The sequence below is a fragment of the Acanthopagrus latus genome, chromosome 1 (genome assembly GCF_904848185.1).
Source record: "Acanthopagrus latus isolate v.2019 chromosome 1, fAcaLat1.1, whole genome shotgun sequence".
Lineage (NCBI taxonomy): Eukaryota > Metazoa > Chordata > Actinopteri > Spariformes > Sparidae > Acanthopagrus > Acanthopagrus latus.
In genome coordinates this window covers 21865233-21882930 of record NC_051039.1, presented here as the reverse complement: position 1 = coordinate 21882930, position 17698 = coordinate 21865233, and the positions used below count along the sequence as shown (strand labels likewise).

General features: G+C 39.7%; 1 protein-coding gene across 1 annotated transcript; it reads right to left on the bottom strand.

The window, feature by feature from the left end:
• Positions 1 to 1734: 1734 nt before the first annotated feature.
• cxcl12b (chemokine (C-X-C motif) ligand 12b (stromal cell-derived factor 1)) lies at positions 1735 to 17303 on the bottom strand. Its single transcript, XM_037115498.1, has 4 exons — positions 17136 to 17303; positions 14092 to 14209; positions 7458 to 7541; positions 1735 to 5172 (listed from the first exon to the last, which is right to left on the bottom strand). The coding sequence occupies exons 1-4, from the start codon at positions 17200 to 17202 to the stop codon at positions 5133 to 5135; spliced, it is 309 nt and encodes a 102-aa protein (XP_036971393.1). The 5' UTR covers positions 17203 to 17303; the 3' UTR covers positions 1735 to 5132.
• Positions 17304 to 17698: the final 395 nt, after the last annotated feature.

Sequence of the window (17698 nt, the reverse complement as noted above, 5' to 3'; positions counted from 1 at the left end):
TTAAGTGATATTTAAGGTCTTATTATTATTATTCAACCAATTGACTTCTTGTAATGTGGAAAAAGAATGCGACCTGTACCACTTTTTTCTGTCCAAACCTGACTGAGCCTTACCTGAAACGGACAGGCGCTCTGTTTTTTTACACCCGAAACTGGGTTTGAGCATGATGGAGTTAATGTAAGACTAAGCTCTGAGTGTTACGCTGTCACATAGAATTGCACGTGAATATTGGCCACTGGTAAAACAAGAAATAGTGTGTGTAGTTTTCAAGCGCACTGAACAGGACACAGCACAATGACAAGTTAAACTATCGTTACACTTTATTGTCAAAAAACAAACTTGAAAGCATCATGTCAATGGAAGAGACCAAACCTGACCAGAACCCCGACATCATTTCTTAAGATTCGCCTGAACCGTGCCCATCCTGATTGGACCCTCTGGGACCAGGATTCAGGTGACCATGCTCCGATATGAAATAGGCTATACACTAAAATTCAACACTTGACTTTTTTTCGTGCATCTGTTTTTTGCACATTATTCGATTTTTGAGCCTTACATTTATAAACTGATAATATGCTGCCAGGATAATCGTGATGCTTTTTCGAGCATTTTTCTGTTGCCCATAAATTGTAAAGAGGTAGTCGCAGCGGGTGCTGGGTACACAAAGCACAGGAGACAAGGATTCACAATCACTTATTATGGTTATGATTAGGTAAAGATTGTGGTCTTGCTTAAAATATTTTATAAGTCAGATATTGCCTGTTTAATGCTTAATGTCACTTTTACACTTCAGAACTTTTCAGTAACCAGCTGCTTTGGATACCTAAAACAACCAGTAGTAGTATTTATTGGCTGTAGCTATGGAAGCCCCTGAGGGTCAAGGGAGGAATTTATTTTTGTTCTGTTGATCCACTGAAGAAGAAAAAGAAAAAAAATCACTTGGCTTAACAAATGAAAAAAAAATCCCCTTGAAAAAAAAAACCAGCAATCCTGTGTTTTCCCAGATAAAATGAAAAGTAAGACACTTAGAAAGATTATCCTGGCAAAACTCTTTTCCCCAGTTCTTAACCCATAAATACAGGAGAGAAAACACTCTGGTCTTCTGTATGTTGCTGATATGAGCAGATAAAGTATCATAACAGTGGATATTGTCTGGAAAACAAATACAACATGTTATAATTAATCAGTTTGTAGATACAGTCATGTGATCATGTGATAAACCAAACCTTAGAAATTAAAATACAAATTATGCAATTCCTCGATAGATGAAACAACTTCTAAAACTACCACCTCCTCCCTGAACAAAATGAGTTGTTTCATAACAGTGTGACCTGACTTGTTCCTTTGCTCCCACTAATGTAGCCATTAGAATGTAAACTTAAACCTTAAACGTTTCGTTCATTCAGTTAATTCAAGTGGCAGTGCCTCAGTACCGCACACACTTCACAGACAGTGCAAAAACGCCATCTAACAAGCTTAAGATCAGATATTTTCTCAAAGCTAAAAGGAAAGTGAATTCTGGGTAGAAACTCGACTCCAGTAGGATGCTCATGTTTTTCCATGTCTGCTGGATTTGCTAGTTGGTTTCTAACACATCGGTCAAACCAACTTGACAAGCCGATTTAAATTTGTTTTGAAACCTCTCTGTCACTTAAAGTCGCTTTAAATTGATAAAAATACAAAAAAAACCCCATATGATGTTTGAAAGATAAAAACATGGTCACATACAACTGATTTTGTTTCATATGACTTTATTGAAAAAGGGCATCAAGGGTATCATGGCTATAATACTGCCTGTTGGTGTACAAACAGTGACAATACAGTGAGGAATATATCTCACGTATATGAAGAACATGTGTCAGAAGCTGCCTCGAAAGAAATAAAAGTTATTTCACATTGTCCCGGGGTCCAAAGTAGAACTCATGCAACCTCTTTGATTTATTTTTTTTGCACATTAATGACGAGTAAATGTGGACCTGGATGTGTAAATGGTCCACGCACAAACACTTCGTGTGAAAAGGCCCATTTGTGCGATGATAAAGATGTCTATATATCTGTCCGAAATGTTAATGTTTCAACAGGGCCCGCATCACTAAACACTTATAGTCTTATAGCGCTTATAGTCTAATTAATAAAACAAATGAATTAATATAAAAGGGAATGTAACAAATGCTCCTAACAGCGTGGTTACAGGTAATGTGATAACTTTTCCCTGTTCGTGAGATTATTATCACATTATACATTAGAAAGTTTTCAGAAGTGAAAACATAATCCACTCTCTAGACTTTCCTCTCAGGTAAATAAATGGGTTGTGGTGTTACACAACGAATACAAGACATTTATTCACGTATATCAGTCCATTTGGGCCAAATTAAGCTAATTTAGCAACCTGTTCAAACAAATTAGTGTAATAACATGAAATGAGTGTCTATTACCTTCTATTACATTAATGGGAAATGAATCACACTTCCAGGATTATTGCAACATTAGCCGCAAATTGATATGATTATCACCGGTCATCAACCACTCAGCAAGTGGACCAAGTAAAACAAACCAACAAAAGACCATAACAGGGACAAAAAGCACCAGAACATACTTTTTTAGGAAGAAAAAAAAAAAGAAAAGTCTCTAATTCTGCGGCATGGCAGCAGTTGAGTGAAACTGAAAAGAAAGCCCGTGGGGTGCTGGGAGTGTCCAGATTGAAAGCACATGTCGGTCACAACTGAAAGGTTTTGTTCTGTTTTGGCTCAGCGGCTCTATTGACACATCATACATCAACCTCAGTAAAAATCGAATCAAGTGTTCGACTGGTGGGCCGAGCCTGAATAGTTTCCTGACTCATGTAACACAACGACAGCTGCTTTTGTCTTCAGTCGCTGTGTGTTGGACTGTTACTCGGCTCACCTTCGATGCATGTTCACTTCGGTTGATAAGGGAACAGCAAACAACAAACCAGGAGGACGACATTTGATGTGTAGTTGCTAATCATTATTTTTTTTTGTATCCATATTGTAAAATAACGATGAAAGAAAAAATAGCTTTTTTTTGTAATTCCTTTGGTAAAGGAATGTGTTGCATACTGTGTTTAACATACTTTCAAACAAACCATAACATACACATGAAATATTACATGAAACCTTAAAGCAACATTATGTAACTTTATTTTAACCTTAAAATAACAGCTTCAAAATCATGTTGGTGGCACAGTGTCCTCTAACAGGGTGAATGGTGTCTATATCACTTGTTTCTGCAGTATGTAACTACAGTGTGGGGGAAAGATCACACAGTTACATACATGTTTACTTCAACACACATGTTTTCAACACATAACATTGTTATGATGTAATGAGTTTTGTTTGTGGTCAGCACCTACATTACATCTGACAAATTGTTACCGACAGTGGTGGTGCCAATTTCTACATAATGTTGCTTTAAAAAAATGAAGTTTAACACTCTTTCTCGCCTTTTATGGACTAGCCTTCATTTAGTATCTACTGTCTACTGTACATTGCATTAAAAAAAAAAAAAGCATTTAGTAAGGTTATACACAATATAAAAATAAAACAATTACATTTGAAAGACACATCTGATAATAAAGTGGCTCAAATATATATATATATAAAAAAAAGATAATCAAAAACGTTCTATTTGCCACTGTGGACATTCCCTATGTGACATCTATCATTCTGCCGTTTCATGTGACAATTCATTAGCTTTTTGTTCCCACCAAGGACAGGTGTTGGTAAATACTGCAGTTAAATTGCTCTGTTGTCACGATATACAGTTACCCGGTCCCTTTGATTTGAAAAATTAAGAGTTATGGTGATCTTCTACCTTTTTTCCAACAGTAAATGAAATTGAAAGTCATGCTCTTTGAGGTTTCTTCATGTTGCATGTTTCATTATATAAATATTTGGTCTCTGTTTACCGATACGTTCAACCAATAAAAAAAAAGCTGCATTGATAAGTGTTTTATTCCACTCCTTATAGTCTTTGTCAGTACAGTATACGGCCCTAACATTACATCAGCTTTCCTTTTCATCTTTCACATCAGACTCTAACAACAGCGCTTTAAATATTGTGTGACGTGTGTTTCACTTCAGACACAGAGGTCACAACATCCCATCTTAAATCTTGCAAAAAAATAAACAGTGAAATATAATCACGCCGATGGCTCTGACCCCTCATACTGAATATATAGCACCATAAAATCAGTGCTCGTTTCTTATAGCAGTGTGTGTGAGCTTCCATCTGTTTTCTGAAGCTGGAAGACAGTTCAAGATTCTGATGCAGCGTGGCCTGCCCTGATTGGTCGCTGCCTGTGACCCTAATGGCCAGCCTCTCTGCGTCTGCCCCTCGAGCTCTCAGTCGTGGAGTAATGCCAGATTCACCTCATATCAGAGGACGTTTTCAGATTAAAGCCTGTGACGCCAACCCAGTCCCAGATATTTGCTATTAATGAATGTCCGATCAACAAAAATCTGATTTCACTCTTTTCAACAATGGTTAAAGTGAAAAGGAAGTGTGTTTTTGTGAATGTAGCTGATCATTTTCTGTTTTCCGCAAGTGAATGACACATTTGGGCTATTTAGTCAAATCTGCCAACAAAGTCCTCTGAGGAGGCTTATGTGGATGTTTCGGCGGCTCATATTTAAATTTAATTTGACAGGAAGTGAAGGTAGCATTACCCACAAAGCCTTGTGTTTGAGACGGAAAGCTCAAATTGTTCCTTTATAGCTGCGTGAAGTCAGGATAAACTATATAGTTAGTTCTTGTACACACACACACACACACACACACACACACACACACACACTTACTCTGTCATTTGTGCCGTTTGCCCGACACACACACACACACACACACACACACATATCTGACATCAGCATGAATCCACAGGTATAATTGCACTTGGTGCTGATGTGGTGAGGTGGAGGTGGAGGTGGAGGTGGAGGTGCGTGGGTGTCCAGAGTGACATTGGGGACGGCACAGTTTGGTGGTGAAGTGCTGGTTCTGCAAGCGGTCCAGAGAGGTGGACGGGTACATACAGCGTGTTTACATACATCCATAGCAGTGACAGGGAGGTATACAGGTTCGACCCGGGGGGCCAGGTCTGACGTCTTCTCTTGTCTTTAGTTCTTCTTGTTATTGCGTCTTCGGTTTTTCTTCACCCTGGAGAGAGATTCAGAGGGAGAAGTTATCCATTAGACTGAGAATGGTGTGGTGTGGCATGATCAGTGGTGGGATGGAGCTAATTATTTTTACTCAATTATTGTACTAAGTTAAAAGTAAAATTTTCTGCTGCTTTATACCTCCACTCCACTACAGTTTGAAGATAATGTCCTTTCTTACTCACTACATTTATTTGATAACTTAAGTTAATAGATCCTTAGCTTGTTTTGCATGCTGTATCGGAGCCAAAAGGAGCAAATTTTAAAAGTGATCAATTTTAATCAGACAACCACTAGTACTCAGTGTATACATATAAATAAATGTACAATTTACTATTTCCTACACTTTTAGTACTTTAAGGTGTACTATGTAGTTTTGGGGAAGAAATTCTAATCAAAAGAGAAAAATCTTCAGTGATTAAATTTCATGACTGAAAAAAAACTGACCTTAAAGAACAACACAATTTTGCATTTGTTTGCATTGCCACCTTTCTAGCTTCAAACACTGGAAAAAGTAAATATTATTACCTTATAAATATTGTAAATATTACTTTTCTGAGTTTCTGAATTTCTTTCCGTAAAGTGCCTCTTTACCAAATAGCAATAATGGTTCCTTTCAAAAACATATAAACATTTCCAGCGTACAAACATAACTTCTGAGAGGCCAGTGATGTACGTCGCGTGTAATAGAGGATACAGTATGAATGAGCAGCAGGGCCCCTCAGGAACTGCTGTTCTAACATGCAGTCATGGACACGTCAGGGGCCTCAGGTGTCGGCAAACAGTTGTGATAGGTGAACATCATGGCATATACAAGTTATTTATGAGTTACTTTGACTGAGAATGAAGTGTGTTTGTGACAAAGAGCAGCCATGTTCCCTTGCTCTTTAAGAACACCTCTTCACACACACACACACACACACACACACACACACACACACACACACACACACACACACACACACACACACACACACTACATACATGTAAGACTTTATTGCTCGCATGTACAGTATACGTTCTTGGCAGTCCCTCTTCTACCTAACAACACAGGATTCTGGCGTGAACAGGAGTTTTTAAAGTTACTCTCACTCCATCCATTCAGGACTGTTAATGTTAATAATGAGCGCCTATAAAGTGCAAACACACTTAACACACTTAGCTATGTTCCCACGCTGAACCCTGTTACTGCAGTTTTGGCCATTTTCATGTCTTTGCTGTGTATAAAACCCTACTGCCCAGAGTACCTGGTGGGAAAACTTAACACAAGGCCCAGCAGTTATGATGTGTACTTGATACACAAAGTACTGTGTATATCGAAACCCGTACAGAAGACAGAACATAGGAAGTTTTACTGTCTGAGACATGCCAGCTGGTTAGCATGCTAACCCCAGTGGATATCTTTGCACTCCACAACAGCCTATATACACTTCATAATGTCTGAACTGTTATTTCGTCCTTTAAATCCTTTCATATTGCACCTTCAACAACACAGTAAACAATCTCATAAATCCTTGTAAATTACTTTATTATTTGTTTTCACATTGTGCTTTAAGTGTTTATGGTTTTTAAGAAGCCGGACATGCAGCCTCGCAATAATCACCACCAGACATGTGGGGGACATTTCTTTTTTATGAGGAATGCACACATTTTAACTGCATAGCTCATTAAAAACTGAATGAGCTGCTGTACTTTTTTTTTTTTTTTTACTATGAATACTTTTCACCCACAACACTGCTCCCCAGCTGGGACAGCCATGTTGCTGCTGTACAATTAGTGATGATAATGATGTGGAAATAGCCTCCTCATACAATGATCATATGATTAGCTACATTAACTACTGTGAGCAAGCAGGGAGGGTAAAAAAAATGATCAACATCTGACTCGTCCGCAGTCTCGGCTCTCAGACACATGCTTCTGAGAAAGAAGGAAGCAGACATAGCAGTGGGAGATTTATTACATTTCTCGCTGGATGCTAATCATTTCACAGGTAATAACTCAGCGGCCTACATCAACCACATCAGTGATTTCAGAGAGGAATTGTCAGCAGGAAACTGAGCAATGTTGGCCATTTGTAGCGGTGGTTTATGTCTTCTTGGTAAGATCTAAACTCAGTGGAGAAGAGAGCTGTATTTCATTTCTCTGTCAGCAATGCTGTGTCTGCAGAGAGAGCGAGAGAGAGAGAGAGAGGGAGAGAGAGAGAGAGAGAGAGGGAGAGAGAGAGGGAGAGAGAGAGAGAGAGAGAGAGAGAGAGAGAGAGAGCGAAGAGGAGGGTTTTTTTCTTACTTGTTAATGGCGTTCTTTAAGTACTGCTGCAGCCACTTGGTCTCCGGGTTGATGCAAACTTCCCTGTTGTTCTTCAACTTGGCACTGCGGGAGAAATCAGTAGAATGTGTTTGGTTTGTTTCCACTAAAATGATGTAAACGGATGAATTACTTTCCCATTTCAACATTAATGTTTGCCTTAGTAAATGAGAGATAGAGAGAAAGAAAAATGTTCTCGGCACATGTAATATATCAGGTTCAAGGATGTGTACTGGAGAACACTTTCACCTCGGGGCTTTCTCTGTAGCCAAACATCCGGTGATGGTGTCCAGTACAGAGATTGTATCTACTTTATTAGCTGTGCACTCAACCAAACTGTAACAAGAACTCCCAGTAACCTCAAGGAAATGTGACTTACACTTTAATTAACATGGATCCCTTAAAAAAAAGCTCATTCGAGTTCTGTACTTGGTTGTATTGGTTTCCATTTTAGGCATTTTCTTGAATGAGCTCGCAGGTTTAGTTCATTTTTCTGCAGGTATTTCATGAGAAAGCTAATTTGTTTTTGTGATAATCTGCCTCTTAAGGACCACACAGGTGGATTTACATGATTTACCTCATATGCTACTGATTAAAGATGCTAAATCAATAACGTTAATTGTTTTAAAAAATTATAGACTGTAGAGATGCTCTAAACTTTATGCCTGATGTTCCTATGATGCTTTTGGAGATGTAAACAGGAAGTATAACATCGTCATTGATGCAGTAAGCTTCATCTTGAGCTCTGTTTAATTCTAGCCTATATTTGTTATTCTTTTGACTTATTACCAGATCTGTTTATATTTTCTTTATATTTATTTTTGTATACCAATCTATTTTCATGTTATGTGTTTTCTGGCAAAACATCTAAAAAGACTGTTTATGTTCTCTATCACCACTGAGTGTTTTAACATATAATATTTATTTACTATTTGTAATCATTTTTTTAAACTTTTTATTTTCATTTTATTTATTTATTGGATTTTCAAGATAAGGGACAGGGGAAGTCCCAGATGGGGTTGCTGAGCGGTCAGTCTATATATTTACAACATTCATGTGTTTTGTATTCATTTGAATGGCCAGGATAACATGTATCATGATATTACTAAGAAATAATTTACAACTGTTTGAGAAGGGACTACAATTATGAACACCAAAATTTTATTGGTCAAAGCAGCTACATTAGCTACAGCCAACAACAGCAAGGAGATGAAGAGGGTGAGAAAATCCCCAGATTCCGATATAAAATTAAACTTTCTTAAGCGTTGTTTCTGACAAATTCTTAACTATTTGTACCTTCTTGTACATTGTGTTGATTGTTAAATGTACAATAGCAATGAATATATGAATAAAAAATTGGCCAAATGAGTTATTAGCAGTTCTTGATCATGATCATGACTTATTTACTTGAGGCTGAAATATCGTAAAAATGTGAAAATTGTAAGGCGTTCAGATGAACGACTGTTCCTGATTCCCAGTTGGGTTTATGGACGTTTACTCCGATGCAAACAGGAGATTAAGACATCAACATATTGTGAAGTGGAAGTCAAAGGGCTCTGTGGAACTTCTGTATTGTGTTGGAAGCCGGTCGTTAGTTTATGTTATTAGACTCTCGTTTCTAACAAATGTCAGCTACTGTTGCTCTCTGTCGGCGGAGCGGAGAGTGGCACTCAGACGAGGGTTTTAAAGGACATGAACTGCATCTCATCTCACACAGTATCTTTGTCTCACGTGGTGTCTCTCCTTCCACACCCCTTTTTCAACGTTCTACCGGTTGCATAACGCTTCACAGTCTGAAAACCTCTGTTTTTACAGAGCAAGTTGATTTCCCAACTTCAATTCCTGTCAGTACCTTAACAAATCCCCTCACTGAATCTTGGCTCTTGCTTCGAGGTAATTCATCACAACAAAATATCCATCACCTTCCATCGATTCAATGTTAGCTCGTGGCCCAGTGGGAGTATGTTTTAACCCTCCTTTCAGATGTCCTCGAATGCACCGACATAATCTTACAAACATAAATAAACCCAACAATGATTTCAAATAAAGGTGACGAAGCATCATTGTGATGGATTACCTTTCTCAAACAAGTTTCAACTCTCTTTGTGCATGAAATGCTGAAATACATGGAAAACAATGGCTTCTTGGAGAGTAGGAATATTAAGTAAAAAAACATCGCCTGTAATCTGGATAATGGTAGGAAGAAATGTACATTACAAGCAATTTGCAGTTATTAAACCTGCACACACAAACCACTGGTATGGTCTTTTAAACCTACAGGCGCCATAAGTCACATTTATTATTCCCCAAGGCAAAGATCGTAATGCTGTGTGAGGGGAGAACATTGTTTAAGTTAGAGAGAGATAATTCCATGAAGACACAGCTTAAACTTAAGCTTCTTCGTGGCCTATAAATCACAATAATATCACGTGTGTTTTGTGAAAGCCCACTTCAACAAAAGCTCAACTTGATCTCCCAGAGAGAGACGGAACATCATACAACACATCCCAGTTAAAACCAGAGGATTGCTTTTTCTAACAAGCTGTGCCCCTAATATTGAGCGTAAAAAATCACACTTGAAGGGGCACTATGTAGTTTTTGAGAAGAAATTTAAACTCAGAATTTTTATATTTACAATGTCAACGAGAATAAACAGGCTTGTCTAAGAGGAAAATGAAGTCCCAGAACACTGTTTTGAAGCTAGAAAGGTGGCAGGGTCCGCCAAATATAAACAAAGTAAAACAATATCAAACTGTGTTGTCCTCTCAGGCCAGTTGGTATATTAAGTTTGATCATTCATGAAAATTACGAAAGTTTATTCATTTAGTTTGTTTAAGCTTAAAAAGAATCAGTTAATGAAGATCGTTCTCTTCATTGATCTCTGATTAATACGTTTTCCCTAAAACTACATAGTGCACCTTTAACATCAGCTAAATGCATTATCTTTAACCAAAGAAGAAACCTGACTTCCTTTATTAGTGCAGATCATGACACTGAATACAAATATCTGCTCCATTTATGATTTGACCCTTGATATTGAAACCAGCGCGATATGTCAGGATGACGTCTGATTTGTTTTGTGAAGGCTGAGCTCAGGAACACCACCGCTATGCTCTGAAAACCTCAGCACGTCCTACGACACGTCCACACTTCAAACTGGAGGATTAGAGCGCAGAACAGGCTGTCGCCCTCTGGTTGGTGGTGAAAAATCCCGGCTCTCTGTTTCCACTCAGGAACAGCTGGAGAAGAGGCTCTCGTCGCCGGTCACACTGGACTGTATTGCTTGTAATGCTGTCTCTACACTGCACATGATGCACAGATATAAAATGCAACGTTTCTAGATTAATATGTTTTTTTGATGGCTAGACCTTTGTGAGATAATGTTGAGTTGTGTACTGACATCAAATCCCAAATGTCCCCAATGATGCTCAAACCCAGAGAAGTGTGTTATTTTACTGAAGTTAATGGTGCGCACAAAGTGTAACATGAATAAAACTTTAAAGCTTTCTTTTGCTCATGAACATTTGTGGCTGAGTCACATACATACATGTTAATCAGCAGTAATGTTTGTTTGACAAGGAACATCAGCTCCCATGATCCCATGTCTAGTTTTGATTTTACAGAGAGACTCCTTGGAGCAGAAATGTCACATCCTGCGTTCAAGGTGTTGTTTGGGTTAAATATAGGAAGAGATCTTGTAAATGACTGGATTAGAATTTTTATTCATGCAATTATTCATCATAATTGCATTTTCTGTTTGATTCTTTTTTTGGTGTATTAGTGTTATCTCTTGAAAAGGAAGATTTTAATCAGTGAGGCTTTTCTTGTAAATTAAAAGTAAAAAAACAACAGCAAAAAAACAGTTCTCTACCATTATTTGAAATAATAAATAAAGAATAAATAATGTAAATGTTTAATTGCTTATTGCCATTGCTATATCTTGGATGTGGTGTTTAACTATTTTTTAAATGGTTGGTTACATCTTAACAGCTTACTACAAGAGACTATTTCTCCCCCAAAACTACATAGTACACCTGAAAAAGGCATTTTTTTCTCTGAACAGTTTGATAAAAACCTAAATTCTCCTAAAGTCTTGGAAACATTTTTAATTTCACAAGACAGATATTAATTGGTTGAGTTAATCTGAATATATATTGTGTGTCTCATGGGACTGAAGCAGCATCTCAGATTGATCTCCGCAGTGTGATGAACAGCTCTGCGGTCACAGAGTGTGTGTGTTCTCGCCCCGCTGATGAAGAGCTGAGCCAAATATTTAGGAGAGGATTTGTTCCGTTATCGGACCCTGTCGGGGGCAGCCGTCGGGGTTGCCCCCCCTTCCAAACATGTGGATCTCACACCTCGGTGGCAAAAGGTCGCGTATGAGAGTTAACAACTTGAGAGGTGTCTCGCCTCGCTGCTTCTCTTTCTCCTCCCTCCAGCTCTCCATCACACCACCCCGCAAATCAACACATTCCTCTCCGCCTCTTCACCGCTTTCTGATTCAATTTGAGCCCCCCCCCCCAAACCTCTCTAATGTCCCACCTCCCCAATTGCTCACCCCATTTAGATCCACACAGCAAATGGGCAAATGGCTTCTGCACTTAAAAGAGCAGCCCAGGAGCATCAGTCCAGGCATCAGCTTCAAATCCCTCAAACTAACATGTGAGTCAGGAGGCCAAACAGCTCAGTAACAAGATCTGTGTTTGCTTTTCCTCCGGGGATGTCCCCTTCTTCCCCTCCTCTTTGACTTTATTAGTGGTGGCCGGCTCATCTGCCCGGGCACTGTTTTGATGTGTCTCCCTTCATCCTGTTTATCTGTCTGCTTGTCTGGATGACCAACTGAAGCCCTAATTGACTTGGCTGGAATTTGAGGGCCGGAGTTCCACGAGCAGCAGGTAGTAATTACTTCACAGCAAGTTAATACCAACAGCATGCTGGGACGGTCGGGCGGGGGCGGAGGGGGTAGGATGAGGGACACAGGGGTGAGGTGGGAGGGGGGAGAGGGTGTAGTGTTACTGGCTCTCTTTCATCCACCTCAATAGAGATATGGGAGCAGCTCCGCGGGCTCCTCGTCTGAATGACTTCTTGACTCCTCTGGCAGTTTTCTGGAGGGAGGTTGGAGGGAGTGTGTGGCCCGGGCCGGAGCGCCCCGCGTCCTCTCTGACCTTTTACCACTCGCTCACCCCTTCCAACAGTCACCGGCGCCCCCCTCCCTGTTTTGGCAGAAGCCCCACAGCCTTTTAGCCTTTTGGCTGTGAGGCTTCTGCCGTCCTGTTTTCTATTGCAAACAAATGAATGAGGCTTTTTAGTTAATGTGTTCCAGACCAGTGACATTATACTCAGCGTTGCTAGGCGGGAAATAAAGAAAAAAAAAGTGGATAAAGGACACAGGGGGTCAGCAGAAACACAAAGGTAATCACTTTGACCCTTAATTATTGCTTCCTTTGCAAAACATGAACGGCCCCCTCGAGCTCCGGCCGTCACCGCTTTCCTCTTTCTGAGAGGATCGTGTTGTTTTAAACCCTCATCAGGGAAAGAATGGAAGGATATTAACACACATATCCACACGCAGTCTATCTGCGCTGTTCATTCTTACTTGATAGACAAAATTTGAGAAAATTTAGAAGAAGTACAAAAGTAAGCATACAAAAATTAAGGAGACACCTTCTGGCTGATTGCGTCTTATATTAAGTGTAAGGAGATGTTTTGCTCAGATTTTTTCAGCGTCTTTTCAGCGTCTTAACAGAACAAAATCTGAGGTGGGGACTCGAGGCGTTGTGACTTGAGTCACTGTTCTGATGACTCATCTTGGAAGTTGTCTGTGTTTATTTATTGTTTTCACTTCAGTTGACTGCAGCCTGGATGTCTGTATTTCACTCTTACTCATGCTTTTGCTGAAGCAGAAATTAAGAGAGATTTAATGACGTTTTTGTTTGATTTATTTCACTGAATCTCAGTAAACAATTCTTAGTCATACTCTTTGAACATGCCAGATTAAAGATTTAGAAAGACTGGATACTGACTGCACTTTAGGTGGAAGTTTCTTGGGCGGAGAAAAAGTTACATGACTTGTGCAAGAAAATATGATTTGGGACTGCAGCAAATGTTCCTATATTTCCCCCCTTACTATTTTCCTTTCAGCTCTATTTTAAATTTCCATCCAACTTTTTTTTCTCAGCTTCTCACTATGGAGATGTTCGGGGTGAGAGGTCAGCAGAGATACCACATAATAATAAGACCAGAGAGATGTCACTTGCACTTTTGTAGTCAATGTGCCTAGAGCTGAAATCATTGTCTGAACGTCACATCGCAGCCTTCGTATCATTTCTACTGCTAGTGGAAAATAAACTCAACAACTAGTTTCCACACAAAAAAAACTCCTGTCGTTTTGAGGGGCTCATGCTTTCAAGGGGTTCAGCAAGTCCAAACGAACACTGAGCATCGACCCAACAAGGATCGTCCGCAATTCAATCAGTTATTGGCCGGACAAAATGTATTCTTAAGTCCAGTAAAAACAAAGCTCACTTATTACTCTGACAAATGAAACAAGTGACATATTCCTCCATCAGTCGCTCACATCAGGAGAGATCACACAATTTTACTCTCATCGACTTACATGACTTGGAAGGGGCAGTTGGGGGTGTGGAGGAACTTGAGCTCTCTGATGGAGCGCTGAGGAACCGTGCTGAGGGTGGAGCGACACCAGCACCGCTCGACCAGACTGATGGGCTTCGCTGCAAACACACAACAAGGAAGATGACAAATTAGCATCACTTTAGTTGGTTAGTGAAAAGGGAAAGTCATGAAACCACCAGACAGGAAATAATACATTGCATTTTAACAAATGGATCGAATAGATTTACACAGCTAAGTTCAATAATTCACTTTGATTGATTAAAAGCTTAAAGGAACAGTTCCCCCCTAAATCAAAGTTACATGTCTATTTATCAATCCAGTTGGTTTTGCATGAGTTGGCAGATGTGGTTCAGTAGAAAGAAAATAATTTATCTTATTTAAGCATTTTATGGCTTGCTCAGCACAAATGTGTTCTTTTTCACGGCAGTTCACACAAAAGAAACTCAACTGTTTTATCAGCTATTCTCACCATATGTAGATAAAGAGGCCGCTGTGAGATAAACTGCCTCAAATTTCTTTTAAACTATCACATTTAGTCATCGTTCGCTAAAAGCAGAAGAAGGGGTGGCCCTGGTCCATATGAGGATTAAATCATTTACATCACCTCACATTAAAATCCACATTCAAACACTGTGGCGTCTGCATCACTTCAGGTGTGATTAACTGCATCACTTCCCTCAGTGGACAAATTAAAAGCATGTTTAATCTACTGTAACAGGGCTTCACAAAGCATGGGAACGTATGAGTTTACCTGCTATTGCTCTGAACAACATGTTCATTAAAAAGAGATTAGCCCTTTTATGACCAGTGTCACACACACACACACACACACACACACAGAATTTGAGCTTTTCACTCTCAGAGCATTCAGCCCGGTCACTCTCATGCAGAAGGGTCCTCCACATTCAATTTCCAATATTTGCCTCTTTTATGAAGGAGCACTCAGCGGCTCAGACGGCCTCTGTGGAAATCACCTCAAGTACATTCTTAAAATGATTACAAATCACCCCTGTGCCTCCATGGAGGCCTGTTAGGGCCCAGAGAGGACCACAGATGTGCACTAATAACTCTGAGTACATGTAATTACAAACTGATCGTAGGTTTGGAAAATCTACAATTTACAATTTCTTGAAAGAATTGTTGTTGGCTGTAAAAATGTCAGTGAAACAATGAAGAGAAACACCCCGGCAATAAAACTTTAAATGACAAAATAAAAAAAATGAGGCTTCAGTGAGGCTACAGAGTGTCCTAATAAATCATGAAAGCTCACAGAGCAGAAGCTGATTTTCCAGATATTTCGCAAGTTGCAACAACTCCTCCATTGTATCAGCCACTTCCTGCCCAGATAAACACAGAAAATGACCTAAATCAAGTGCATCTCGTGTAGCTAACAGACCTTTTGTCCTGCACTTCAACATATTTCTATTGATATGCATGTTTGCCATGTAAGACCAAATGTCCTGCCACAAATGGCTAAATCCTCACTAATATCAGCCTAATGATTCACACCCATTCAGGCTCCTTTCTCATGCAAACTAAGGGATCATTATGCAGCACGCAGCACCGGGGCCAGAGGCGAGCATCCACTGCTATCACCACCGCATTGTTTATCCCTAATTAGAAACTAATTAAAAGAAAGCAAAGGGAAAGGACAAATACACACATTTAGACCAAACTCTTTAATATGCAACCCGGGGTCTCACTGGGGCCGAAACAACAAGCTTAGCATAACGCAGGCCAGGCGAGTCAACACCCTGGCATGTCTCCCTACCAAGGTTAACATGTGGCAGATAAATGTGGGGTCACAGCACGCTCTTTTAGTGAAACATTTTATCCCAAAACACTTCAACATTATAATTGCTGACATTTGCAACCTCATTTATTTCTCACTTAAAAAAAAAAAAGCTGCCCAAGATCATTATGTTCTGATTTAACCTGTAGGCAACCTAGGGCAGAAAAACAAAACAAAACTTTTTTATGACTGATTAAGCGGCTGATTATTTTCTCAACAGTTCATTTTTTGGATACAAAATTCACAATTCAGAATTTCCCAGAGGCCCAGCTAACATCCTCAAGCTGCTATGTTTTTGCAACCAAATCCAAGTATATTAAAGTTGCTGTCAGGGATGTAAGACTACCAGTAAAAAAATGATTTTTGAAAAGGCAGAACCAGTGAATTTCAGCACTCTTTATTACAAACATTGATACATATTTTAAAAAGTGGCAGCCTTAGTTTCTGTGGATCACCAGATCAGTTAATCAATTAATCACCTCAGCCTCAGCAGTCATGTAGTCACCACAGATCGATGGTGGATGAATCATAAACAAAAGTCAACTCTCTGCTAACTATTTTTCCGTGTCTGAAACACAGAGGAGCTAGCAAAAGAAAATCAAAAATCAAAATATGAAAAATAAATCCAAGTATTAAAGTGCTGGGCTAAACAGCCACAAGTGCAATAAGGGATTCGTGATAAAGGGATTTTTCTCTTTCTAGTTTAAGGGGGCACAATGTAGTTTTGGAAAACAAATATTGTAATTGTTACAATATTGGTGAGGTAATAAAACTTATTGTGTGTATTACATATGCATTTTTTCCATAACTGAATAAAGAAGCTGCTCTCCTAGAACACTGTTTGAAGCTAGAAAGGTGGCAGGGTCCGCCACATATCAATCAGCCAATGAAGATCTTTCATATCTGATTAAAATGTATTCCTAAAAACTACATTGTGCACTTGCAAGCCTTAATCATGAAAAAGAGGTTAAAACATGAAGCCAAAAGGAATTTTCCTTCAGATACAAGCCTCTCGCCTAATTTACTTACAGAAATACAGTAATGTTAGTCTTTACAGAGCATGTACTGAAACAAAGTGATAGAAGCAACAGGATCGCTTCTCCATCTTTAAAACTACAAAGTCTCATGTAGCTAAAATTTCTTCAACCATAAATCCAACAACAAAAAAAAAACCCCTAAAAAACAGTCTCCATGAAACACTCAAACAAGTTCATCTCCTCTCCTGGACTCACCGGTGGAGGTTGGTACTTGTGTGGCCACGGCCAGCAGAGCCGTCAGCGCGAGCAGTTTGACATCCATGGCGGTGGGGCTGTAACAGGCTGCAGGAGGGCTGCTCTCTCTCTCTGTGTGAGTCTCTGCTACAATCCAAGGCTCGACTGTGACCGCCAGCTCTGCTCCGAGCTGTGTTAAATCTTCAGATGGGAGAGAGAGAGAGAGAGAGAGGGAGGGAGGAGGGAGGGAGTCCCACTTTCTCAGGAAGGAGGTGTGTGTGTGTGTGTGTGTGTGTGTGTGTGTGTATGGGGAGGGGGGGTCCCAGCATGAAGAGGAGAGGAGGTGAGAGGAGGAGGGAGCAGCAGCAGCAGCGGCGAGTCAGTGGAGACTTCCTCGATTGTAAATGTGTTGGCTGGGAATCAAGGAGAATGTCTGAGGGGAATTCTTTCACTTATTCACTGATTCTTCTCCATTTTCCACTTATTCTCATATCTCTTCCCCACTTTCTCTGTTGGTGCTGTCCTTTTGTTTCATTCATCTCGATGTCATCCTGTTAGTCCTTCTTTTTCATTCACTCCCCATT

Excerpts from the sequence above, each read along its gene's own strand:
- cxcl12b (XM_037115498.1), bottom strand. The coding sequence starts at position 17,202 with ATGGATGTCAAACTGCTCGCGCTGACGGCTCTGCTGGCCGTGGCCACA. Across the intron at positions 7,542-14,091 it reads AACTGCCCCTTCCAAGTCAT|TGCCAAGTTGAAGAACAACA; the intron begins GTAAGTCGATGA and ends TTTCTCCCGCAG. Across the intron at positions 5,173-7,457 it reads TTAAAGAACGCCATTAACAA|GGTGAAGAAAAACCGAAGAC; the intron begins GTAAGAAAAAAA and ends ATCTCTCTCCAG.